General features: G+C 42.2%; 8 protein-coding genes across 12 annotated transcripts; 4 read left to right on the forward strand and 4 right to left on the reverse strand.

Annotated features, from left to right (window-relative positions):
* The first annotated feature begins 216 nt into the window (after positions 1-216).
* Positions 217-2,374, forward strand: LOC133152720 (zinc finger and SCAN domain-containing protein 2-like). Its single transcript, XM_061276572.1, has 2 exons — positions 217-701; positions 1,272-2,374. The coding sequence occupies exons 1-2, from the start codon at positions 509-511 to the stop codon at positions 2,048-2,050; spliced, it is 972 nt and encodes a 323-aa protein (XP_061132556.1). The 5' UTR covers positions 217-508; the 3' UTR covers positions 2,051-2,374.
* Positions 2,375-3,242: 868 nt separating this feature from the next.
* Positions 3,243-6,519, reverse strand: LOC133152707 (oocyte zinc finger protein XlCOF6.1-like). 2 transcript variants are annotated; one of them, XM_061276548.1, is made up of 2 exons: positions 6,408-6,519; positions 3,243-4,542 (listed from the first exon to the last, which is right to left on the reverse strand). In XM_061276548.1, the coding sequence occupies exons 1-2, from the start codon at positions 6,448-6,450 to the stop codon at positions 3,374-3,376; spliced, it is 1,212 nt and encodes a 403-aa protein (XP_061132532.1). In that variant the 5' UTR covers positions 6,451-6,519; the 3' UTR covers positions 3,243-3,373. The 2 variants fall into 2 exon arrangements, with proteins under 2 accessions (XP_061132532.1, XP_061132531.1); XM_061276547.1 differs by lacking the exon at positions 6,408-6,519 and adding an exon at positions 4,901-5,036.
* On the forward strand, positions 5,529-8,001 carry LOC133152691 (gastrula zinc finger protein XlCGF57.1-like). The gene is made up of 2 exons (XM_061276524.1): positions 5,529-6,043; positions 6,310-8,001. The coding sequence occupies exons 1-2, from the start codon at positions 5,920-5,922 to the stop codon at positions 7,887-7,889; spliced, it is 1,704 nt and encodes a 567-aa protein (XP_061132508.1). The 5' UTR covers positions 5,529-5,919; the 3' UTR covers positions 7,890-8,001.
* Positions 8,002-9,828: 1,827 nt separating this feature from the next.
* On the reverse strand, positions 9,829-11,992 carry LOC133152708 (gastrula zinc finger protein XlCGF57.1-like). Its single transcript, XM_061276549.1, has 2 exons — positions 11,617-11,992; positions 9,829-11,047 (listed from the first exon to the last, which is right to left on the reverse strand). The coding sequence occupies exons 1-2, from the start codon at positions 11,735-11,737 to the stop codon at positions 9,891-9,893; spliced, it is 1,278 nt and encodes a 425-aa protein (XP_061132533.1). The 5' UTR covers positions 11,738-11,992; the 3' UTR covers positions 9,829-9,890.
* Positions 11,993-12,144: 152 nt separating this feature from the next.
* Positions 12,145-14,271, reverse strand: LOC133152716 (gastrula zinc finger protein XlCGF17.1-like). The gene is made up of 2 exons (XM_061276566.1): positions 13,810-14,271; positions 12,145-13,530 (listed from the first exon to the last, which is right to left on the reverse strand). Exon 2 carries the CDS (start codon positions 13,526-13,528, stop codon positions 12,500-12,502), a length of 1,029 nt encoding a protein of 342 aa, XP_061132550.1. The 5' UTR covers positions 13,529-13,530; positions 13,810-14,271; the 3' UTR covers positions 12,145-12,499.
* A 20-nt stretch (positions 14,272-14,291) lies between these two features.
* LOC133152701 (gastrula zinc finger protein XlCGF8.2DB-like) lies at positions 14,292-19,454 on the forward strand. Of its 4 annotated transcripts, none has more exons than XM_061276541.1 (4): positions 14,397-14,424; positions 14,833-14,933; positions 15,169-15,294; positions 15,383-16,706. In XM_061276541.1, the coding sequence occupies exon 4, from the start codon at positions 15,415-15,417 to the stop codon at positions 16,534-16,536; it is 1,122 nt and encodes a 373-aa protein (XP_061132525.1). In that variant the 5' UTR covers positions 14,397-14,424; positions 14,833-14,933; positions 15,169-15,294; positions 15,383-15,414; the 3' UTR covers positions 16,537-16,706. The 4 variants fall into 4 exon arrangements, with proteins under 4 accessions (XP_061132521.1, XP_061132525.1, XP_061132524.1 ...); XM_061276540.1 differs by lacking the exon at positions 14,397-14,424 and adding an exon at positions 14,493-14,742; XM_061276537.1 differs by lacking the exon at positions 14,833-14,933 and having other exon boundaries at positions 14,292-14,424.
* Positions 19,455-20,810: 1,356 nt separating this feature from the next.
* LOC133152711 (oocyte zinc finger protein XlCOF6.1-like) lies at positions 20,811-22,904 on the reverse strand. Its single transcript, XM_061276553.1, has 2 exons — positions 22,463-22,904; positions 20,811-22,174 (listed from the first exon to the last, which is right to left on the reverse strand). The coding sequence occupies exons 1-2, from the start codon at positions 22,551-22,553 to the stop codon at positions 21,036-21,038; spliced, it is 1,230 nt and encodes a 409-aa protein (XP_061132537.1). The 5' UTR covers positions 22,554-22,904; the 3' UTR covers positions 20,811-21,035.
* Positions 22,889-24,817, forward strand: LOC133152702 (zinc finger protein OZF-like). The gene is made up of 3 exons (XM_061276542.1): positions 22,889-23,029; positions 23,171-23,289; positions 23,487-24,817. Exons 2-3 carry the CDS (start codon positions 23,175-23,177, stop codon positions 24,752-24,754), a joined length of 1,383 nt encoding a protein of 460 aa, XP_061132526.1. The 5' UTR covers positions 22,889-23,029; positions 23,171-23,174; the 3' UTR covers positions 24,755-24,817.
* Positions 24,818-26,436: the final 1,619 nt, after the last annotated feature.

The raw sequence follows: 26,436 nt of genomic DNA on the forward strand, positions 1-26,436 counted from the left end.
TCTATTTAAAACGAATGTGTTGAAACTCCGACCAGTTAAGCTTTTGAGACCCGTGAGAATGTCTGTCTGGTCTTTATTAACGGGGGGGGGGGGATCTAAAACTCGATTTAACCACACCACTGTTCTTTTAATAGTCATTTTAAAGACGGTTTTGCTGGTTTAGCTTGGAAAAAAACATCAAAGATTACGTTGACACATTTGATCTCACTGAGGATCAGAGGGATGGTCTGCGTCATCACCGACGTCATCGTCACTACGACAACACAAGTCTCGTCCGACGTTTTCCGAATAAACTTCTTGGATTGTTTGAAGCACGTCAAAGTGTCGACACGGGGCTTCCAGACCTCCTGACAGAAAAGGCGACTACCGCAGTTAGGTTGACTGACTGGCTGGTACATTTCGGTGCACTTTGAAGCTTCTGCAGGCAGTTAGCTTAAATTAGCCTAGCTGAGTGCAGCTTGCTAGCTGCGAACAAAGAGAAGCGGAAGTGAGCGAAAAGTGTGTGAAAATGTGTAAAGTGGAAATGCTGAAGGCGTTGCTAAATCAACGACTCAGTGCGGCCGTCGACGAAATATTTGGACTTTTTGCAAGAACGATAGCAGAGTACGAGGAGGAACTTTGTCGGACCAAAGAGGAGAACGAGAGACAACGTCAACTGCTGCACGCCGTTTTCAGGCCTCAAGCTGAATCCCTTGGAGCAGGTTTGTTTTATGTTCACCATCATTATTTCTATCATGAAATCCACGAGTCCCGGTCACTGTAGGAGGTCAGCGGAACGAACGTTCAGGCGATCCCATGAGCAAATATAAGAATCGCTAACAGGTGGTGAACGTCCAAGAGCAAACCAAATCTGATAACTAACATTGAGCTCCATTTACCACTCGGTGTTGCTATGTCAGTCTAATCTGCCCCGGCACCGATAATCAATCATGTCATCTAAAATAAACCTTGACGGAACTGTTTTACAATTTTGATTTCAAATCCATCCACCATGTCATCCTTTTCAGTCCTCCGATTCGTTGGTAAATGCAAATCTTGTCAATCCAACTTTGACTAAAATATGGAATCCCATTACAAAAACTTCAAATGTCTTGATTTAATCATGCTACAAAGCATCTTGTTCTAATTAAGATACACAAAATGGAAATAGCAATGCAGTCATTAAAATGACAAACAGTATTTAATCAGCATGAACACAAACCACATCTGCCATATCTTACCTTGAGTGAGCAAAGCCTGACTTGACTGAATCATCTGCTTGTTTCCTGCAGATGTCAGTGAGGAAGACCTTCCCTCCGAACAGCACAAGCGGGGCTTCGGGGTGGAGCGGCAAGATCCAGAGGTCGTGCAAATCAAAGAGGAAGAAGAGGAGGCTGACATTAGCGAGTCGTCATTGACTGGTGTCCCTTTCAAGAGTGAGGACGATGGGCAGCAGTCACAGCTTCTTCACCATCAAAGTGAGAAGAACAGACGGCTGCAGGCTCCAAGCGGTTGCTCAGCAAATGACGGAGGAGAATCGCAGACAGCAGACGGCCTCCTATCGCCGCTCTCGGATCATGACAGTAACACCTCGCACTCTGAAGGCAATATGGCACGGCGTACGAACAACACACCCTTCAAGTGCTCTCACTGTGACAAAACATTTGGTAGCAAGTATACTTTGACAAGGCACATCAAAAGTCACACGGCTGGGAAAGAACACTGGAAATGCTCTCAATGTGGGAGAACTCTTGGCGACAGGAGGAATCTGAGAAGACACATGATGGTTCACACAGGAGAAAAGCCATTCATGTGCTCAATTTGCGGGAAAAGGTTCTCTCAGAAGGCCAACTTGATCACGCACACAAGAACGCACACCGGCGAGAAACCGTTTTCCTGCTCACTGTGCGGCAAACGATTTGGCGATCGTTCTGCATTGATTCAGCACAAGAAAACACACGCTGCCGGGGCCAAACGTTTTGCCTGTTCGGTGTACAACCCGAGTTTCAATGTTCATTCAAATTCGGGGCAACACATGAGGACACCCGCAGGGAAGAAACCGTCGGCTTAGTTTGCTCTCAGAGCTGCACTGAGAAAGATCTTTGACACATATCAGGTCAACCGAATAAACAGGGTACATGATCACACTTTTTATTAGTTTACCAAGCCTCTGATAAAAGCTCAACCAGTAATGCTGTTTACATATACTGTCTTAGTTGTGCCGCAAATGCTCAGCATTGTGTGCTGTTGTCAAATGACTTTAAACCGCAGTGAAGTTTGCGTCCGTAATGTTTTGAAAATGATGCTGATGTCTCAGTATCAGCTTAAAGTATGCTTTATACAGCACACTGGTGTTTTTGTTTATTAAAACACACAATAAAAACGGTGAAATGAATTCATGGCAGTTTCATTCCTTTCTATTGGAATAAGTGCCTTTTTTAATTGTGTGTCTATGTTGCTATACCAATTGTGGGACAAGACGCATGTTCTAAAACATCGAAGCTGAAATTGTTAGCCAATCTACATCTAATGTGTTCTATTGCTTCGCGCGTTCGTAACCGTGGCACGTAATTTGTCCGGGTGGAGATGCCATAGAAATAGTTTTGCCAAGGCGCCGGGAATAGCTTGTGTTACCAAGCGCGCTTCACAAATAATCTTCCATGTTTAGGTGAATGGTGAACTTCAAAGTGTAGCAGGGATGAAGAAACATTTGAAAGAGGGATAGCAGAGTACAAAAAGACACTCAAGAGGAGAACGAGCGACAACGTCAACTTTGCTCTCAACCAGACTCAAGTACCAGGTTTGCCTCATCTCTTTCCCTTGCTTGGTTCTCCCCCCCCCCCCCCCCCCCTCCAAACATGTCAGACAGGATTAGCATCTTAGAGGCTCTCTTCATCTTTGCAGATGTACATACATCCGAATCGAGTCTTTTTGGAGCAGAAAACCTATTTAAATATTTTGGAATAATAGTTAGTCGCATTTTACAGTTTAATACTGGCATTCGTAAACATTTTCGGTAAGGTTATCAATTGATCACAGTTTTCAGCAGGCCGAAGAAGACAAGACGTGAGAGATTATTTTTTAATTGAAACCATCTCAAGCCAGATCAACTGTCGTCACAGTATGACCTGCACGAACTTTGCTCATTGGCCGCAAGACGTGCCACAAAAACTCACCTCGTTAGGAATCTTTTTTTACATCCACTGGGAATGACATGCTTAAATGAACACACACATACAACTGTAATGAAACAGTGTAAAAGCTTTTCTTTACAATCTCTTTTATTACGTGTAACACAGCATGGCAACAAAACAAATGAGTCATTAAAGCAAAAGTAGTCACTGTAAATATGTCAAAATAAGGTACATAAGATTCTGCTCATGCTAATCATTCTTCACTGTTGAATAATATTGAGCGCTATTAGCGGTTGACCAAAACAGCCGTGTTTGTCAAGCTGATACTTATGCGAGAATTTCTTAGCGCACACACTGCAACTATACACTTTCTCCCCAGTGTGTGTTCTCATGTGTCGAACCAGTTTGGAACGTTCACTGAAACTGTAGGCGCAAAGAGAACAGGGAAAGGGTTTCTCCCCAGTGTGCGTCCTTGTATGCGTGCTCAGTTGTGCCTTCTGAGCAAAGGTTTTACCACACACTGAGCAATCGAAAGGTTTCTCCCCAGTGTGGGTCCTCATGTGTTTGATTAAATTATTCTTTTGTGTTACTTTAAGACCACACACTAAGCACGAAAAAGGTTTCTCACCAGTGTGTGTTCTTGTGTGTCTTCTTAAATGCCCCTTTGTAGAGAATTTATTTCCACAGACTGAGCAGGCGAAAGGCTTATCCCCTGTGTGTGTTCGTGTGTGACTTATCAGACTTTTCTTGATTGAGAAACTTTTACCACAAAGTGAGCATGCAAAAGGTCTCTCCCCTGTGTGTGTTCTCATGTGAATGATTAAATTAGACTTTTGAGTTAGCGTAAGGCCGCAAACTGAGCAAGCAAAAGGTTTCTCTCCGGTGTGTGTTTTTGTGTGTGTTTGCAAGTATCCTTTCTGACTAAATCCTTTACCACAAACTGAGCAGGCGAATGGCTTCTCCCCAGTGTGCGTTTTGGTGTGTGTTGATAGCTTTTCTTTATAAGAGAACCTTTTGCCACAAAATGAGCAAGAAAAGGGTTTCTCTCCAGTGTGTGTTCTCATGTGAACTTTCAAAGCATACTTGGTACCAAAGGGTTTGTCACATTGAGGACACTTTAAGCGTTTGTTGTCAGTGTAGCACGTCACGTCACTTTTAGAGTGTTTTTCAATATCATCGTCACGATCGTCAGAAGTGTCTGAAGTTGTGTCACTGCTGTCTGATAGTGGAGCTAAGTAATCCTGTAATCCTCCACAAGGGTCTCCATCATCCTCTTCTTGATCGCCTTGGATCTTCACAATGACACAAGACAAAGGCAACCTGTCTTCAACCCCTTCCTCCTCCTCCTCTTTAATGCACAGATTCTCGGGCTCCTCTTCCTCTTTGACGTGGTGGCTCTTCACCTCAGGATGAAGACTTTCAATAGCATCTGCCAGAGACAAGAAAACAAACACAAATAGCAGGGAAGAGCAAACTTACGGAAGAGGATTAGGGCCAGTGAAGAAAAAAAAAACGAGGGGTGACAGGATTCTGACTTTTTTTCTCCGAATTCTGACTTTAAAGTGGGAATTCTGACTTCTGAGAATAAAGTCAGAATTCCCACTTTAAAGTCAGAATTCTGAGAATAAAGTCAGAATCCTTTCACCCCTCGTTTTTTTTTTCTTCACTGGCCCTAATCCTCTTCCGTACAAACTTGGTCATATTGAGTGTAAATAGTTATTCGTGCAAATAAAGGAAGATCCTAAACAAGTTGCTATCATTTTAAGAGCAAGAAGGCAAAAACAAACCTGTTCTATGTAATACAAGCTTTTGGAAAACGGCGTCCAGTCGTTGACGTCTCTCGTTCGTGACTTTTATTTCACAGAGTTCCTCCTCGTACTCTTCTTTTACGTTTTTTGTACACATTTTCACGCTATAGTCACAACCCGTTTCACTTAAACGCGATCTCAGCTTTTGGCTAACAACGCGTCGCTTTGTTCACAGCTAGGAAGCTAAGCTAGGCTAGGCTAAGATAGCTGCGGAAGCCTCAAAGTGCACCGAGACGAGTTGATCCCCAAACGAAGTCTTGAGACGTGACGTTGAAGCCCCACAATATGATGACGTGCTGTGACGGGGTCACGTGGCTTGAGTCTGTTTATTATTAATTGGGAAAGCATTCATCCGTGCAGTCATCCTGGCCAGCGGCTGCAGAGCGCATTTCGAGACGTGGACTTAAATGTTTGGCAGTAGATAAAATAAAATAAAAACTAAGTTGGGTCATTAAAATAAGCCACTAGGGTTCGGGCTAGTTGTTTAAAAGCAGTTCCATGAGAGAGACCACTCTTAAATAAAGTATATCGTCGTGACACGTTGTTTGTCCAAGCGAGTTGCCGTACTTTTCGTGCCGTGTCGTTCTTGTTGGCCTTACAAAATTATTCTTCCCACTCTGATCGCATTGAAACCACGACACTGGCTTGATTGATACCACTTTCCGGACTAAGACGTCTTTCAAAGAAATCTTGGTGTCAGGACAAACGTGTTTATGCTCATTTAGCTTAGTTTTGTGGAGCTGGATGGATGGCTACAAACTTCGAACAAAGAGCATTTCTTCTTTCCACATGCTCATAAACCTCGACACAGAGAGTTTTAGTCAAGTAAATTGACCATTGTGATTGACTAAAAGTTTCCGGATAGATCCGTCTGCTGCGCGTTGAAACCTTTCAAGTGATCTTAGCTTAGCTTAGCTTACTTTGACTTGCTAGCTAGCTGCTAACAAAAAGACGGCAAATTAAGTAAGACATCGATCAAGTGTGTCTTGCGTTGGGAAATGTGTGCGAGTCAGTCGCTCATGGAAAAACTTTCTGGAACAAAAGAGGAGGACGAGCGACAACGCCAACAACTCCTGGGCGTTGTTGTGTACAAGCAGCTTCGAGTTGTGTTACACAGAGCAGGTTGGTTCACTTTTTTACTTTTTACTCTGAAATAATTCAATCTTTACCTTCATGCTTTTCTCCCTGCTCATTTTGAATGTGCACAACACTTTCTGAATAGTCCAATACGTCTGATCAAAATCATCTTCACTTTTTTTCCCCCCCGCTTATCTGATTTGCCCAATAACCTTAAATATATACTTATCAAAAATGATATCATGCAACATCAAAGTCACAACATCATATTTGAGTTGATCAAACCATGTGTGTCTGTTTGTGCCCTGCAGACGTCAGTAAAAAACGTCTTCATTCTAAGCAACAGCATCCGGATTCCCCTCACGCTAAAGAGAAAGATGAGAAGGAAGAAGGACCAGAACCTGCTTACTCTGAAGAGGAAGACGAGGAGGTCCATAGCACCAAGTTGCCATTCCCTTGTGTCATTGTGAAGATTGAAGGTGACGAGGAAGAGGGAGAAGGAGACAAGCAAGCTGCTCCACAATCACTTTGTGATGACAAAACATCACACCCTGCTGCCTCCAACAACGAACACTCCAAACGTGGTCGGACGTGCCAAAAACAAGGCAGCAAAAAACCCAACAAGAAAAGCTGGAAATGTTCTCAATGTGGGAATACATTTGGTTCAAAGTGGGGTCTGAAAGTACATTTCAGAATGCACACTGGGGAAAAAACTTTTGATTGCTCAGATTGTGGTAAAAGATTCCCTGCGCAGGCACATTTGGAAGCACACACAAGAACACACACTGGGGAGAAACCTTTTGCCTGTTTAGTGTGTGGTCAAAAATTCTCCAAAAAAGGCAACCTACAACGGCACACCAGAATACACACAGGTGAAAAACCTTTTGCCTGCTCTGTTTGTGGTAAGAAATTTGCTGCCCGAGAAACGTTGGGAAAACACAAAAAAATACACACTGGGGAGAAAGCATTTGAATGCATGGTGTGTGCTAAGAAATTCCCAGCCCAGTCACATTTGGAAGCACATGCAAGAATACATACTGGGGAAAAAGCTTTTATCTGCTCAGTTTGTGGGAAAACCTTCTCTCAGAAGGGAAACTTAAAAAGCCACACAAGAATACACACTGGGGAGAAACCTTTTGTTTGCTCCGTTTGCGATAAAAGATTTGCCAATAAGGAACAGTTGAGAAGACACACAAGAACACATAGTGGCGATAAGCCTTTTCCTTGCTCAGTTTGTGGGAAAGGATTCTCGACACGGGGTTATCTAAAAGCACACACAAGAACACACACTGGGGAGAAGCCTTTTGTTTGCTTAGTTTGTGGGAAAAATTTCACTTTTAGATTATCTTTGATAGCACACAGAAGAACACACACAGGTGAGAAACCCTTTGCCTGCTTAGTGTGTGGTAAAACATTCACTTTTAAGATAGCATTGTTAACACACACAAGAAAACATACGAGGGAGAAACCTTATGCATGTTCACTTTGTGGTCAAAGATTTTTCGCAAAGAGAAATTTAGCAACACACATGAGAACGCACACTGGAGAGAAACCTTTTCTGTGCACGGTTTGTGGTAAAGGATTCTCTACGCAGGGAAATTTAAAAGCACACACAAGAACCCACACTGGGGAGAAACCTTTTGCCTGTTCAATTTGTGGTCAAAGATTCATTCAGAAGGGAAACTTGAAAGTCCATGCAAGAACACACACTGGAGACAAACCTTTTGCCTGTCCAGGCTGTGATCAAACATTTTCTCAGAAGGGATACCTAAGCAAACACATGAGAATACACACAGGAGAGAAACCATTTGCCTGTTTAGTTTGTAGTAAAAGATTTTCTTGGAAGAATCAGGTTAAGAAACACCGGTGTGGTGGTACGAAGAGCAGCTGATGATCATGGAAGCTTGAAATGGACTCAATACAGTGGAGTGAAATGGAAACGTTTTAACAGTGATTTTGTTCTGATGTGATCCTGATGCAAAATAAAAACCTTTTCACTTTCAGTTGAAGCTTTGCCCATGATTTTTCCCTAATGAAGTGGCCTGTTATTAGGTACACCTGAAAATGGCGGTGTACCTAATGGAGTGTCCAAGTGACGTCACAGACCAAGCAGCCAATCAGAAAGTGGGGGTGAGGGCGGGTGTGGCACTTTTCACTTTCAGTTAAGCTTTGACCATGATATTTCCCTAATAAAGTGGCCTGTTATTAGGTACACCTGAAAATGGCGGTGTACCTAATGGAGTGTCCAAGTGACGTCACAGACCAAGCAGCCAATCAGAAAGTGGGGGTGAGGGCGGGTGTGGCACTTTTCACTTTCAGTTAAGCTTTGACCATGATATTTCCCTAATAAAGTGGCCTGTTATTAGGTACACCTGGAAATGGCGGTGTACCTAATGGAGTGTCCAAGTGACGTCACAGATCAAGCAGCCAATCAGAAAGTGGGGGTGAGGGCGGGTGTGGCACTTTTCACTTTCAGTTAAGCTTTGCCCATGATATTTCCCTAATAAAGTGGCCTGTTATTAGGTACACTTGAAAATGGCGGTGTACCTAATGGAGTGTCCTTGTGAGTCCCTCGTTAAGTGCACCTGCGTGAAAAGTTTTAGCTCCCGCGGAACGTGAAAGGAGCTAAAACTTTTCACGCAGGTGCGCTTAACGAGGGTAACTTGGAAAACATATTGGAACGCGGCCCCGAGGACTAGAGCTTGACACCTGTGACCTTTGACCCTGAGATTTCCCTAATAAAGTGGCCGGTTATTAGGTACATTTGAAAATGGCGATGTACCTAATGGAGTGTCCAAGTGACGTCACAGATCAAGCAGCCAATCAGAAAGTGGGGGTGAGGGCGGGTGTGGCATTTTTCACTTTCAGTTAAGCTTTGACCCTGATTTTTCCCTAATGAAGTGGCCTGTTATTAGGGACACCTGAAAATGGTGGTGTACCTAATGGAGTGTCCAAGTGACGTCACAGATCAAGCAGCCAATCAGGAGGTGGGGGTGAGGGCGGGTGTGGCACTTGTCACTTTCAGTTAAGCTTTGACCATGATTTTTCCCTAATGAAGTGGCCTGTTATTAGGGACACCTTATGGACACTACAATAGGTACACCACACGAGGTAAAAAAAATAAATGAATAAATAAGAAAGTGTCGCAAACGATTCGGTGAACGATTCTTTTGAACGAATCTATTGAGCGAACTGATTCTAAAGATTCAGTTCACTTAAAAGAACTGGAATGCACATCACTAAAATGGACAACGAACGCTTTGCCGTTGTTGTTCTTTTTTCACACGCTTCAACTTCCGGTTCAATGTCATTACATTCTATTGCATTACTGCCCTCCTCAGGCGAGAACTTGTACACATACACACTTCTGGTATACAAGTGAACACACAAACACATCTTATCACAAAGAATCTTGTTTTTTTGTTTTTAGACTTAGACAGACTTTATTGTCATTTTGGTGCACACAAAACGAATTTTCGTTGCATACGGCTCTCAACAATGTAATGATTTTTTTTTTACTAATTATCTGAAGCTTTACATATCATACAGACACACATGCATTGCAGTTAAATCGTTAAGATCAAGAATGAAGTGCATTCAAGGAGAAAAAAAGGCATACTTAACATTCTACAGGCGTTATAGGTTCAAATAAAAAAATCCAATAAAAATACAAAGAAAAAAACAAGAAGATCATTTCTTTGGAGCAAATCTTTTATCATACATGTGGAGTATTTCACGTCTTCTCCAATGGAGAACATCCTGTTTCTTGTTCATGTCAGTATGTATCTCACCACCATCTTCACTCTTCCATGGCAACTTAGTGATATTGGCTCCTTTAACATTGCTTTCGATCTCCTTTTATTCTGTAATGTGAGGATGAAGCGAGAAGCAATTACCCCCCGGTGTGTGTTCTTATATGTATTCCCAATTGTACCTTCTGAATGAACCTTTTACCACAAATGAAGCATGAAAAAGGTTTCTCTCCAGTGTGTGTTCTTGTATGCCGAATTAAACGTCCCTTGACAGAGAATCTTTTACCACAAACTGAGCAAGGAAAAGGTTTTTCTCCAGTGTGTGTTCTCGTGTGTCTTGTCAAACATCCCTTCTCAGCAAATCTTTTACCACATATTGAACAGACAAAGTCTTTTTCCCCGGTGTGTGTTCTTGTGTGAGTTCTTAAATTTCCATTCCTGGAGAACCTTTTACCACAAACTGAACAAACAAACGGTTTCTCCTCAGTGTGCGTTCTTATGTGTGTTCTTAAATGTGTCTTCAGTAAGAATCTTTTGCCGCAAACTGAGCAAGCGAACGGTTTCTCACCTGTGTGTATTCTCGTGTGCCTTATTAAACTTCCCTTTATATAGAAGCTTTTACCGCAAACTGAGCAGGCAAAAGGTTTCTCCCCAGTGTGTGTTCTTGTGTGTGTTTTTAACTGTCCCAGTCTGGGGAAACCTTTCCCACAAGCTGAGCAGGCATAGGGTTTCTCTCCAGTGTGTGTTCTCGTGTGTGTTCTTAAATATCCCTTTACAGAGAAGCTTTTACCGCATATTGAGCAGAGGAAAGGTTTTTCTCCCGTGTGCGTTCGCATGTGTACTTTCAAATTATACTTGGCATCAAAGGCTTTCCCACACTGTGAACATTTCCAGCGTTTCTTCTGAGATGTCTTGTCAGATTTGGAGTGTTCATCATCGTCAGTGTCAGTAGAGTGCGTGGTCATGCCGTCACTATCTGACAGTGGAGCTAAGGGGCTGCCTGCTTGTGATTTTCCACGGCCGTCTCCATCACCTTCTGTTGTCACACATTGACTTGAGCTGCAGCTTGAATGCTCCACCCCTCTCTTCTCTTTACCTTTCCTGGGATGGGGCTGTGACCTCTGACCTTGCTCTTCATCATCTTCACACTTCACAATGACAAGACTCAATGGAAACTTGTTGATATCTGCCTCCTGCTCTTCATCTTTAATGTGGTGGATTTCTGGTTCCTCACGCTGTTTCGTGTGGAAGGTCGCTGGCTCCTGCAGCTCAGGATGAAGACGTTTCTCATTGATGTCTGCGTGACACAAAAAGAAACACACACGCTTAGTAAAGTCAGTCTTTTCTTTGCCAAGTTTCGTATTGTGACCTTGACGTCGATGATTGTAGATTATTTATTTTTGACGATTTGCTTTATTTGAACACAGCCATTTTCATGACTCAACAATTTATTTATGACTCAGTGCTTTATTTATTACGCCAAACTTTGGTTATTACTCATGCGCTATATTCTCTTTTGTACTATTTTTGCACACTTAAGGGGTAAACTCAAGGGATAAATAAAGTTGAGTCTAAGTCTAAAACTGATAGTGACGAAAAGGTGTGACGTGGGAAAGAAAAGCCGCTGTATGGCGTTTACACCAGTAGATGGCGCAAACACACTAAACTTGACTGGACTCGAGTGGCAAATTGAAATCGAAAATTGTTGCAAATCTTCTCAATGTGGTCTTGTCTTGTGACGCAATTTATTTGAGACTATATTATTAACATATTCGACTTGAAAGTGCCAGAGGCTTAATGACAAACGGTTGCAACAAAGGAATAAAAGAAAGCAGTGACAAAACAAGTAGTGCGACATGTACAAACCTGCTCTGTGCAACGCAACGCGAGGCTGCTCGCTACCAGCGTCCAGTCGTTGTCGCCCATTCTTCTCTTTAGTTTGACGAAGTTCGTCCACAAAATCCTTTTTCAAACGTTTTGCACACATTGTCGCGCGACTCTCCCAACGCCGATCTCTGGCTTTGTTTTAAAGCTAGCAAGCTAAGCCAAGACAGTTTCGACGTGCTCCGACACGCATTTGGACTGGCACGAAGATGTAATAAATGATAGTTTACGACAATATATTCGTAATATGGCAAGGCATTAGTACGCATGGAACTAGTTCGAGGATTATTCGGAGAAGCACGTCTGTTTGGGCTACGGCTATGCTAACCTAAAGTTGCGCTGGGTACTACGTAGTACGGCAAGCCAACACGGACAAAACAGCTTTGTGACTGTGGGGCTTTCAGAAAACATTATCAAGGCTGTGTCCACAACTCCCTCAAGTACCATCCCAAGCAGCCACAGACACACTTGTGTACTAAAATATATTTATTTAAAGTAAGTTTTACCATCAAACAATAACTTAGCAAAAGAACTCTGCGGTGAACCAACACCAAAACAAACAAACAAAAATTCTTCCTGGGAAAATAATCCAATTTAACTTATGTATTGTTTAAATAAAAATACAACAGCTTACCTTCCTTGCAAGCAGAAACAAAAGGTAAACAATAATACCAAAAATATCAGTTTACCCCAGCTTAAAAAAAAGACACATACTGTTGTTATACATTCCAGAATTTGTTAAAACGCAATTCTATCTCTTAAATTGATAACTTATCATTAAATAATTTAAAACACACACTACAACTCCCGGGTCCTTTAACTGTGTACATCTGGTGTTTAGTGGAATCTTTCATCACAATGCTTTTTAGTCAGCATGTGATCTCATGTGTTTAGCCAAGCCGGAATGATCACGGAAACTTAAGGCACAAACTGAGCAGTCAAAAGGTTTCTCTCCAGTGTGTGTTCTGGTATGAATTCTGAGGTGTCCACTCGTAGAGAATCCTTTGCCACAAAGTAAGCAGGCAAAAGGTCTCGCTCCAGTATGTGTTCTTTCATGCGTTGTTAAATGTCCCTTTGTTGAGAAGCTTTTGACGCAATATGAACAGGGAAAAGGTTTTTCGCCAGTGTGTGTTCTTTTGTGATTTGTTAAGCTAATCTTCTGAGTGAATCTAAGTCCACATACTTCACAGGCATAAGGTTTTTCCCCAGTGTGTGTTCTTGTGTGAGTTTTCAAATGTCCACTTACAGAGAATGCTTTACCGCAAACCGAGCAGACAAAGGGTTTCTCGCCAGTGTGTCGTCTCGTGTGTGCTATTAAATGTCTCTTTCCAGAGAACCTTTGGCCACACATTGAACAGCCAAAAGGTTTTTCTCCAGTGTGTGTTCTCATGTGATTACTTAAAGTAACCTTTTGAGCAAATCCAAGACCACATAATGAGCACACAAAAGGTTTCTCCCCGGTGTGTGTTCTTGTATGGGTGACTAAATGTCCCTTTATCGAGAATGTTTTGCCACATACTGAGCAGGTGAACGGTTTCTCCCCAGTGTGCATCCTTGTATGTCTTTTCAATGATGACGTGTTGAAAAACGTTTTGTCACACTGAGAACATTTCACATGCTTTTTAGTGGTATGGGTCATACCACCTTTGTGTTCATCATCATTATTTTCATCATCAGTGTCAGAAGAGTGTAGTGTTACATGATCATTATCTGATAATGGAGCCAAGAGGTTGTCTGCTTGTGATGCTCCACAGGGGTCTCCATTATCTGTTTCTTCTTTATCGTCACTCTGATCGACATTCATTGAAATCTTGTTGATTCCATCCTGCTGCTCAGTGTTGATGATGCAGCCCTTCAGCTCCTGCTGCTCAGGATGAAGATAGTTTTGACTCATGTCTGCAGGAAAGAAGACAAAGAAGGTTTGGTAATGTTTTGCTAATTCAAGTTTCACAGTGTGATTAAATGCTGTGCGTGATATAACACAAATCATAATTTTGCAGGGTAATTTTGTTGACACCTCTTCTCTCTTTTTTGAGTCATTTTAATGTGGGCCAGTTTATTGTATTTTTCCCAACTCCGTTAAACAGCTATTGCGTGGCGTCGATGAACACAAATGGCAACGGTGGCTAAAATCGTACAATGTCCGAAGCAAGTGAGAGAAACGAGTGACCAAACCTTTTCGATTTGGGGCTCTTTGATAACTGCTTCCGGGCGTTGATGTCCGTTGGGGTCCTCTTTTGTTCAACAACAAAGTCGTTCGGCATATTCTTCTGCTTTCATGCTTTTTGCACACATTTTTGGCGGATAAGCACAAAAGTTTGGAATCACACTTGATTTAGGCTTAGCGATGTGCTGACAACAAGCACGTCTTTACGTTAGCTGCTAACGAGCTAAGCATAGCTAGGCTAAGCTACGAAAGCTTGAGAAGCCTCAACGTCCACGAAAGCGAGTTTATCCGAATGATCTTTCCATGAACGATATACTATTCTTATGGCGAATGTGCCGTATGAAGGCTTCTGTGTATTCAGCACAAATTTTCGAACATTTACTCCGTAGGGTGCAAGACAAAGCTTGCGAGACTTGCTTTTGTTTGCTAATCACGTGATGACGAAACTGGCGACGCAATCTGAGACGCGCATGCGCAGAAGGTCGACCGACTTGCGCTGAAACCTTTCTACGTCATGGGTCGTTTTACCCAAAGAGCCCAAGAACATAAAGTACCTTTCGTGGTTGAAATTCATTTGGACAACAGACAGAAGATGACTTCGGACGGAGGTTCTACAATGTTTTGTAAGGCCACTAATCCTTCACCAGCGAGTGTATTACAAACAACACCAAAAAAAGCGACACCGTCATATATGTCCTAGTGGCGATGCCGTACAGAGCTTTCTGTCGTAGCTTCACTTCCGCCTACGATTTGTGTTACCAAATGCAGTTCATTTTCTGTTTCACCCCGAATTAAAAGTGAAATATTAATGATGCTATGAGTACATCCGATCACTGCTTGTACTGGAGTAAAGCGTGAGTCGTTAAATCCAGATAAAGTCGTCTCTGTGAACATCGAAGCTTCTTGACCTAGCTTAGTTTAGCTTTCCAGCCGCTAACAAGGTGACACCTTTGTCATACACATGCAACTGAGCAGAGGTCGCAATCGTAAGGTGTTGTCAATAAATATCGTGTGGTAATGTGTGCAAAAAGTGCGCAAGAATATTACGTGGAGGAACGTTTTGGAACAAAAGAGGAGAGCGATCGACAGCGACTTGTAACGGTTGTCACGAAGCTTCACGATGACGAAGCAGGTTTGTTCATTTCCCAATCCCCTGAATGGAATCGTTATTATAAAATGGTACTGCGTTTTTTAGTACTGTCGTTGTTTTGGTGTTTATACGCCTGTCTTTGAAACTACTTTGTATCCACGACCGCACTTTAAAATTCAACATGCACCTCTCAAATAAATTGCTAACATTTCCCTACTGCTTTTTAGCTAAAGTACTAAGAGCGCATATGTAATCCTTCTTTTCTTGTGTCGTGCAGACAATCTTGATCCCAAGCAGCAGGAGTCACAACAGTCCTATGTGAAAGAGGAAGAGCTGGAGAATGACATCACCCACTTTCCATTTCCTGGTGTCGTTATAAAAAGAGAAGATGATGACAAGCAAGGTAAGCGGTCACAGCTTCATCCCAGTTAGTGATCAAAATCACAAAATGAAACTCAAACCAGGTGTATTTGTCTTCTTGTGTTCTTCAGACATCCATGGAGATGTTTGTCCTGAGCAGCAGATGAAAGCGGAAGAGCAGGAGACTAATGGAACAGAGTTTCCATTGACTAGTGTCATTGTGAAGGTTGAAGATGACCAAGAAGAAAGTAATGGAGATCACCATGGAGGATCACAAATAGCTGGGCTCTTACCTCCACTATCAGACTCGCCTGACACAGACAACGAAGACTCTCCAGTTGACACGGACACGTACTGGAAATGCTCGCAGTGTGGAAAAGCATCGAGTTCAAAGTGGGGCTTGAAAATACACATGAGAACACACACTGGGGAGAAACCTTTTCCCTGCACAATTTGCGGTAAACGATTCACGCAGAAGGGACATTTACGAGCACACACAAGAACACACACCGGGGAGAAACCTTTTCCTTGCACAGTCTGTGGTCTTGTATTGAGTCAAAAAGTTAATTTGACTAATCACATGAGAATACACACTGGCGAGAAGCCTTTTGCGTGCTCGACTTGTGGTAAAAGATTCTCTGTAAAAGGACATTTAAAAATCCATACAAGAACACACACTGGAGAGAAACCTTTTGTCTGCTTGGTTTGCGGTCAGACATTCTCTCTAAAGGGACATTTAAGAACACACACAAGAACACACACTGGAGAGAAGCCCTATCCTTGCTCAGTATGTGGTAAACGATTCTCTATCAAGGGACACTTAGTAGCACACACCAGAACACACACTGGGGAGAGACCCTTTTCCTGCTCGGTGTGTGGTCTTAGATTAACTCAAAAGATCAGTTTAACTAATCACATGACAATACACACCGGAGAGAAACCTTACGAGTGCACGTTTTGCGGTAAGAAATTCTCCATAAAGGGACAGTTGATGACACACACAAGAATACACACTGGTGAGAAACCTTTTGTCTGCTCTGTCTGCGCTGTAAGTTTCAGTGATCGTTCAGGATTAGTTAAACACATGAGAACGCACACAGGGGAGAAACTGTACTCGTGCACGTTTTGCAGTAAAAGTTTCTCCCAAAGATGCACTTTGACAATACACACAAGAACACACACCGGTGAAAAGCCGTACAGTTGCGACACGTGTGAGAAAAGATTTTCCCGTAAGGATCAGGTGAAAAAACATAAGTGTGTTGGTGGAAAGAAAAGTAATCCATGAAATGCAATCATAATTGACTCATTGTGGTAACTGTGAAAACAAGTCGATAGTGTTCAATATCTATCATAGAAGTCTAAAGTCTTGGAAGATAAATTGTCATTGCTTTCTTTGGTGGAATTATGAATCCTGCATCATCATTTGGAATTAAATGTGTAAGATGCTTCACATCAGCGCTGACTCCGAAATTATTATTCAATAACATGAACTCGAGAAAATGTACGCTGACGTTTTAATTTGAGTTATGAAAGTCATACTGGTGTCTTGTAGTAATCGATGCTGATGGAATTTTTGTGTTCAAAGATACGACCAGAAATGATTGCGTTGTTTAGATATTAACTTTGATATTAACTACATTTCTGTTGGAATTTTCTTGTCTGTCTTCCAAAAATAATATGCAACAGCTGCAGTAGAAAGGTTTGACATTCCATATGACGTTCTCCCAATCGTCAGGACTCTTTTTCTAGCTCGAAAACCTTCCAGGGAGTTTTTGATCTATTTAAATCCACTCATCATTTGTTCATGTCAAAGCAGATCTTAATTCAACTCTAATAAATAATTTAATAAAATGAAGATACTTGATGAAGTCGACGCGTGAGTTGTTGATGTGGAATCCAGACAGCAACTTCCGTTTTGGTCGTCACCGAGCCCCCTCCGCACCCGGAAGTCTTTCGAAATTGTAGTTTCAATATAAAATCTGAGGAGCGCCGTAATACGCCCTGTCGCGATGACATTGCCGGAAATAGGAAAGAAGAAGAACCAAACTCGCCTCTCTAAACAGTTATTTCTGGGCTAGATCTTGAGCCACTGAAGAATCGATACCGCACGTCACTTCTTTCATGGAATAAAAGGCTATTATGCAAAGCTTAGTGTCCGGGTAAACTCGTCTCGGTCCACGTTGACGTTTCTCAATCGCGCTTGGCGTAGCTAGCTTGCTTTAGCTCGCTAGCCGCTAACAAAGAGCCACGTTTCTTCGCAACTCGCGAAGCAGAGCGCTAGACTGAGTGGAAAGGATTGTGATTATCGCGTGAAAATGTGCACACGACGTGTGAAAGAAGAAGAGTGCGAGAAGGAATTCGCTGTCACAGAAGACAATGAGCGACAACGTGAACTGGACGCTGATTTCAAAAGGCCTCCAAATGTGTTACACACAACAGGTTCGGTCCATTTTAACATTCGTTAATTGCGTTGCATTTAAAAAATATTCTCATGTTACTTTCTCACGGTGTTGTGATTAAATGTGAGGCGTTGTTATACTCATATGTTGTGTTTTTAAAAAGGCTATTTTAGAACATGCCAACTCCACACACGTATGCCGCAGCCTAGATTCGAACCCGCAGCCTCTGAACGGCGAGGCGTGTGTCGGTGTGTTCAAGAGCACTGTGTTAAGACTTGTTAAAACTGACAATGTGTGTTTGTCTTATGCCGTACAGATTACGTTCAAGAGGAAGAGTGGAAGCAGCCCCGTATTAAAGAAGAAGCGCAGGAGGCGGATATTGGCCAGTTGCCGTTGACCTCTGTTCCTTCCGTGAGGAATGATGACGAAGACAAAGGTCAACGTGAGGAAAACAGCGTTGCCAGCAACAGCTCAATTAACCACATGACAGCCGAAGGCGACGGGGAGCACTGCAGAAGATTGCGAGCAGACCACCTTTTGCCACCGCTATCAGATTGCGACGACATAACATTGCACTCTTCTGATACTGATGACGATGATGAACACGCAAAAGGCGAAGGGACCGGTCACGCTAAGGAGAAACACTGGAAGTGCTCCCAATGTGACAAAACGTTTGTTTTCAAGTCAGTTCTAAAGAGTCACATGATGAGTCACACCGGAGAGAAACCTTTTGTCTGCACGGTTTGCGGTAAAAGATTCTCCCGTAGACAAAATTTGACAACGCACACGCGAGTTCATACTGGAGAGAAACCTTTTGTTTGCTCAGTTTGTGGTAAAAGCTTCTCTCGTAGGCAATCTATGACAACGCACACAAGAACACATACTGGAGAGAAACCTTTTTCCTGCTCAGTTTGTGGTAAAAGGTTCACTGAAAAGAGGCATTTGAAAACACACACAAGAACACACACCGGAGAGAAACCTTTTGAATGCACAGTTTGTGGTAAAAGGTATTTTGTAAAGAAAAGTCTAATCAACCACACAACAACACACACTGGGGAGAAACCTTTTGAATGTCCAGTATGCAAGAAAAGATTCACTCAGAAGGGCTATTTAAAGTTACACAAAAGAACACACAGTGGAGAAAAACCTTTCGCCTGCTCAGATTGTGGTAAAAGATTCTATCTTGGGAGGGATTTAAGAAAACACACAAGAACCCACACTGGAGAGAAGCCCTTCGACTGCTCTCTTTGTGGAAAACGGTTCTCTGAAAAGGGAAATTTGCTGTTACACACGAGAACGCACACTGGCGAAAAACCTTTTGACTGCTCAGTTTGCGGCAAAAGGTTCTCCGAAAGGGGAAATTTAGTTTTACACACAAGAGCTCACACCGGAGAGAAGCCTATTGTGTGCTCAGTTTGTGCTAAACGATTCACTCATAAGGGCCATTTGAGAAGACACATGAGAACTCACACTGGAGATAAACCTTTTGACTGCTCAGTTTGCGGCAAGAGATTTTCTGATAAGGGAAACTTAAGAAGACACACAAGAACCCACACTGGAGACAAACCATGATCATGCCTGATCATTTTGCTGAAAAAGATTCACTGACAATGGAGATTATCCACAAGAACTCAAAATCAAGGGAACACATTCGGTTGCAGTGTGTGTGATAATAAAAGATTGCCTGGTAAGAGGCACAAATGTCACCAGTGAAGTTTTAAAGAAATACAGGAGGAAACTGACTATTAGTGGTTAAGACAGAAAAGTGTATTTGAGATCCTGAATAAAATACAACGCATTTAAAGTGATAGCGTTCAGTGTCTTTCTGTTTTCTATTTCTGTTTTTATTGTCTGGTGAAAGGCACAGAAAGAAAAAAAATCTGTTGTTCTGAAAGCCACAGTCCTGCATCATCTACAACTGCAGTGACATGGTAGTCCACCAAGAGATGAATTCTATGGTCTGATGAGATGAAAAATCAAGTCCAAGGCACCATGTTTGTAGTCCACCAGGTCAAAACTATTCCTATAGTGGGAATTCATTGTGGTACTGCAGCAGCTTCATGCCATGAGGACGTTCTTTAGAAATTCACTGAAACTATTAGATACTAGTTAGCATTACTAGGAATCACCTTGCCATTTGTTCACAAATGTTGATCACTTTCTCAACATTCCAAGACAGAATTTAGTTAAAGCAAATGTCCACGATAACTTACCAAATAGGAAGGAGCACCGCCAACCGGTCTGTTTAACAATCACCTCCGGTTTTTTTAAATGGACTATTTCCTCTTGGAATTGAGAAGAAAATGGAAGCCTTTTCCACTCCGACTCGTACAAGTTAATATACTTCGAAACAATTCAAAAACTACGACAACGTCATAATAATAAATCTTCGTGTATCGGCCGTCGTTTTTGCTTCAATGATGCGCGCGCAGCTTGATCAAGTAGAATGGAATGGAGTCTACATTCATTTATGACAATTTCAAAACTGGTTATCACGATTAACTAAATGTCAAGTCAAATTGTTTCTACTAGGGGGGGAGAAGAGTAAATACAATTTCGTTTAACCGATCAATTCAATAAAGCAGGTGGATCAAAATGACCCAGTTTGAAATCGGCGTTCCTACACGGAGCATAAAAAGCGGCGCACTCGACTCCGGATGTAAACAACCAGATGTAAACAAACACCGTCTGCATGTACATCATGCGACAAGACACGTCATGAAGGTGCGTTCTTCTGTTTCCAAGTTCGCTCCTCCCATGGGACGTCCCATCGAGGAGACCAAAACATTGACAAAGGGGCGATGCGAGAGGATGGGCTGTCAATCTTCGTCTCCTGTATGACCTGCCCACGACAACGATTTACCCCTAATTAAAGTTTATTTAATAAAACAAGACAACCCAAGTCGATGTAAAATAGCTGATTGATCTTACTTACATTTAAAAAAATAGAAATGTGCTCACACACACACACATAGACAGTACACTAATTTAAAAAAAAAACTTCCACAAATACACTAAATTGGAGTGCATCGTGCATTCTGTTTCTAAGTTTGGATAAAGAATTTGCAGATAGTGTCAACATATTACTGACCTACACACGCGAGCAGTGCACTATAAACTAAAGTCACCGCTCAGCCACATATTTATAAAACATAATACATTGTAGTTACATACTTTATACAATACATTATATTACATGCATAGCATGGTGAGAAGAGAACAATGATAGGTTGGGATCTTGCCAACAAATGTTTTATGGATAAAGACCAGTGAATTTGTTGGCGTGAATGAAATGAGAGCCAATTAAGCAGGGGCTAAAGCTCTCAGTGGTACATTTCTAAAGCTTACCACAAAGGCAATGACACCAGCCCACAAGTCAAAATCTTCATTGACTGCTGCTCGCCTCACCGGCACACTTGTGCTTCTTCACATTATCTTTACGAGAGAATTTTTTATCACACACATGGCAACTGAATGGCTTTTCACCAGTGTGTGCTCTGGCGTGTCTTCCTAAATGTCCCTTCTGAGCAAATCTTTTACCGCAAACGGAGCATGAAAACTGTTTCTCCCCGGTGTGTATTCTTGCGTGCCTGATGGAATCTGCCTTCAGAGCAAATCTCTGGCCACAAACTGAGCAGGCAAAAGGTTTATCTTCCACGTGCGTTGCCGTGTGTTGAATTAAATGTTCCTTTACAGAGAATCGTTCACCACAAACTGAGCAGACAAAACATTTCTCTCCGGTGTGTATTTTTGTATGGTTAATTAAACTTGCTTTTACACAGAATCTCTGACCACACACTGGGCAGGCAAAAGGTTTCTCTCCAGTGTGCGTTCTTGTGTGTGTTCTTAAATGTCCCTTTTCAGAGAACCTTTTACCACAAACGGGGCAAGAAAAAGGTTTTTCCCCAGTGTGTATTCTTTCGTGCCTTCTTAAACTTACGCTGAAAGAGAATCTTTGACGGCAAACAAGGCAGACAAAAGGTTTCTCTCCAGTGTGTGTTCTCTTGTGCCTCATTAGATCTGTCTTCATATGGAATCTTTTGGCACAAACCGAGCAGGTAAAATGTTTCTCTCCACTGTGTAGTCTCATGTGTACTTTTAAAGTATACTTTGAAATATAGGCTTTCCCACACTCACAACACTTGTTGTCAGTACGACATGTCATATCACCTGTAGAGTGTTTCTTGTCATCATCATCATCATCAGTGTGAGGAGAGTGTGACGTGATGTCACCACTATCTAATGGTGGGGCTAAGAGGCTGTCTGATTGTGATCCTCCACAGCAGTCCCCATCACCTTCATCATCTTCACGCTTGACAATGACAGTTAATGGAAAGTTGGTGATATCAACCTCCTGCTCTTCCTCTTCAATGAGCGAGGGCCCTGAATCCTCTTCTGTTTTAATTTGGTTAGTCCAAGGCCCGTCTTCCTCTTTAACGTTGGGTGTCTCTGGCTCCTCTTCCTCTTGAACATGGGGATGCTCTGGCACCTGCCTCTCAGGACGAAGATATTCTTCAATGAAGTCTGCAGACGCGCATAATAACAGATTATTATAGCGGTTGTGTCACATAGGGCATCTGGCCTAAATGAGAAGTATGGAAAAGTAAAAAGGTCAGAAAAGAGCATTGTGTCATTCTTGAGCTCAACCAGGTAAATCGGCAGCTAGCTAGCTAGCCCACCAAGAGCCATTTAACGAGTCATTCAATTGGAGTCAAACTAATTTCATAACAAATTGCTTGGTTAACTTCAAAACTGCACGAATGGAGCTATAATAAAAGTAAAAAGTGAACAAACCCGCTCTGTGCTAGGTACCTGGAGGTGTCTTCAAAACAGCGTCCTGTGCTTGCAGCTCGTCGTCCTCTTTTGCTCGAGAAAGTTCCCCCGCTGACACTCTTGTACACATTTTCACACAATAACCACATCAATTCACGCTTGATCTTAAAGCGATGTGTCAAACGCGTATTTTTTGTTAGCGCCTGGCAAGCTAACTACGATAGCTAGCTCGAGGAGCTGCAACGTGCACCGAGTATACAAGTATAATTCCTGCTAGGAAGACTTGTTACTCCATTGTTACTTTATTAACATACTGCGTCGAAGCTTCATCGTGTTCAGAATGAGCCTGGGAGAGTCATTTTATAAGCTGACTCCATATGTGTACGGATCTACATCCAAACTTGTTTTACGGGACCTCCACGTGAACTAACAGGGCCGCGGCACGCCTTGCGTCACTTCCGCTTCTTCCGTCGCTCTACTTCCGTGTCCATCCAGGGTGACCAAATTCGCTTCGCTAAATAATTCTGAATTAGTACTCAATGTACCGAAGCCTCGACATAGTACGTCTGCTTACCTGGAGGAAAATAATCATGATTCGATCTTCGTGTACGAAAAGCCCATTCTCAGTGCGCGTAAAGCTTCCCTGGCTAGTTTAGCTTTGCTTGCTAGCCCATAACAAAAGGGTCGCGCTTATCATTAACAATGAGCTAAGCAGAGATCAAGTGTGACTGTCTTGTTAATATTTAGGAACATGTGCGCAAAAATGGTGAAAGAAGAGTACGAGGAGGGCTTTTGTGGAATAAAAGAGGGTGACGAGGGTCAACGACTGGACGCTGTCTTCAAGAAGCCTCACGATGTTTTACACGGTTTGTTCACTTTATAGCCCAAAAGATTTACTCACTTTTCATCCTTACGACATAACTGTTTCTGAATTATTATCAATCTGGGTTGTGTTGGAAGCAGCTGCAGTACTTGAAAAAAATTCAAGTATAATGTATTTATGTCAAGAGCTGTGAAGTGGATGTACGACATTTAGTGGTTTATTTGACTCCGTGTTTTGCAGACGTCACTGAAGATCTTCAAGCAGACCTGCAGGAGCCAGATGTCTTTTCCAATAAAGAGGAGGGGCCCTCCCACGTCAAAAGGGAAGACGGGCCAGAGTCACTTCGTATTAAAGAAGAAGAGCTGGCGTTACATATCACAGAGTTTCCATTGACAGCCATTGTTAAGTGTGAAGAAGATGATTATAATGATGGGGATGAAAGAGAAGACTGTCAAGGACCCCAAGAAGATGGCCTCTTGGCTCCACTATCAGAGAGTGATATGTCACACACTGATGATGGTGGTGGTGACGTTGAACACGTCAAAGGTGATGTCTCATGTCACCTTGATAACAAATCCATAAAATGTCCTCAGTGTGACAAAATCTTTTTCGACAAGTCACAGTTGAAAAGACACACGAGAACTCACAATCTAGAAAAGCCTTTTGCCTGCTCAGCTTGTGCAAAAACATTTGCTCATAAGGGACACTTGAACATACACATGCGGATGCACACTAAGGAGAAACCTTTTTCCTGCTCACTTTGTGGCCTGAAAGTAACGCATAAGAGTAGCTTAACAAATCACATGAGAATTCACACGGGAGAGAAACCCTTTGTCTGCTCAGTCTGCAACTTAAGTTTCGGAAGACGTTCATATTTGATAAAACACACACGAATACACACTGGGGAGAAACCATTTTCCTGTGTAGTTTGTGACAAAAGATTCTGTATAAAGGCAGATTTAAAAACGCACACAAGAACGCATACTGGGGAAAAACCTTTTGCCTGTTCGGTTTGTGCCAAATCTTTTTCTTTGAAGGGAAGTTTAAGAATACACACAAGAACACACACTGGGGAGAAGCCATTTGTCTGCCCAGTTTGTGGTAAAAGTTTCACTGTGAAAACATGTTTAATAAGGCACGCAAGAACACACAATGGTGAGAAACCTTTTGCCTGTTCAGTTTGTGGTCAAAGATTCCATGTGAAGACATGCTTGATAAGACACACTAGAACACACACTGGAGAGAAACCTTTTGCTTGCACAGTCTGCGATTTAACTTTCATCGATCGCACAGGATTAGTTCGACACACAAGAACACACACTGGGGAGAAACTGTTTGCTTGCTCAGTTTGTGGTAAAAGTTTCACGCAAAGATGCATATTAGAGAAACACACCAGAATACACACTGGTGAAAAACCATTCAGTTGCAGCCTGTGCGATAAAAGATTCTCTCGTAAGGACCGAGTTAAGAGACACAAGTGTGCTGGTGAGAAAACGAGTGGCAAGTGAAACATGAACTCTGAAGCCAGTTGGCAAAGTGCACATGTGGCCCGAAATAAAATTTTGAAACGGTTCAGTCCAGTTTGTTTCTATGGTCTTGGCATGGCTGCGGCCGGATCTGTGTGAAAGAGAGTGGGAGGAGCCCTTTATAGGCATTCAGGTGGTAACATGATGCGTTGGCCAGGTCAGGCGAGAAAGAATACACATGACATCACTGTTTCAGTATCCCTTGATAGTCTGAACTCAAAGTCCAGCACCCTCTAGTGGCCAGAAGAAACCTTTTCATACAGTAGTGACTAGTACACGAGAGTTGAAAGTGAACAAACCTGCCCTGTGCAACACAACGCACAATATACATATAATTTAATTTTAAATATGATTTACAAAATTTACTTTGCAAAATCTACACTCTGAATAGGAACCGCACTAAACCCAAAAAATTAAGGGTGTATTCAGACCAGAAAAGTCCTTTAGTCCGCTTGTTTGGTCCGGGCCGAAAGTTTTTTTTTTTTTTTCGTTTGGTGCGGATCCTATTTGGACTTTACATTTTGCAAGTGAGGTATATTTTGTAAACACATCCACGCTTGTGCTGATCTGTGCTCCCTCCCATAGCTCAGAAACAATTTTAACATGTCATATTAAGATGGCAGCAAAGAAGTCTCCAACCCAATTCAACAATTTAGATCAGGATTTACAGTCAGACTCTGCATCAGACTAATCAATCCTGAAATCACTTGAAGGTCTTTTTACATAATGACATGCTTGGACTACATCTATAAAATACAGAAGATTTTTGCTGACCCTGTCTGGGAACGAGTTAAGTGCTAAAAGAAAGTTGATAAATGCTATAATATAATAATACAATCAAATCATGACATGTGTTTTACTGCTTCAATATGTTTTCATACATGAGGTCTGTTTGAAAATATGAATAAGATTATGTGTATTTTGTCAAACCCATTGCAATGAATGATGCATTGTCATTTGAGAACTCACATGCAAAGGCAGAAATGTGTGTGCAGTCAAGTGGCGCTTTCTCGCTTTCCAAACATATCTTCTGGCTGCACCTCTGGGAATCCACCTGGGTATGTGAAAGAGGAACCAGAAAAACATGTGTGCTCATGATACTTTAACAGTCAAACAAGCTACGTGCAAGTGCCACAGAATTGCCCCAATTTTTCTTATTTTCCTTTTTTATTGTGTTATTGTTTCATTTAGAGGTCAATAAAGGACAACCTGAATATGTTACTTTACAGTTGAAAAGCGTCCTGCTTGTGCAATTTCCCCTCGATGCCATGGGTGTCAAACTCGAGGGCCGGGGGCCAGATATGGCCCTCCACATCATTTTATGAGGCCCTCGAAGACAAATTGTCCGCTGACTTTACGTGGCAATACCAGAATTACAAATTGTCTTCACTTTAAAAAAATAGAGAAGTTGCTCGCAATTTTTATCCCATTCATCTTTATAAAATATTTGAACAGTTTTTACTAGTCTTGAATTGCTTGCATAGTAGGCCATTGGGCAATTCCAAGATATTACGCACATTCACCTGAAGGTAGATTGACCATCTCCACCGAGAACTCACACAACCAGGTCTATCTAAGCATAGACGGACTGAAGGCTGAGGACACGGCCGTGTGTTACTGTGCCAAAACGCCAGTGATGACAAAAACCTCATCAATCGAATGGT

This window comes from Syngnathus typhle, linkage group LG4, assembly GCF_033458585.1.
Source record: "Syngnathus typhle isolate RoL2023-S1 ecotype Sweden linkage group LG4, RoL_Styp_1.0, whole genome shotgun sequence".
Lineage (NCBI taxonomy): Eukaryota > Metazoa > Chordata > Actinopteri > Syngnathiformes > Syngnathidae > Syngnathus > Syngnathus typhle.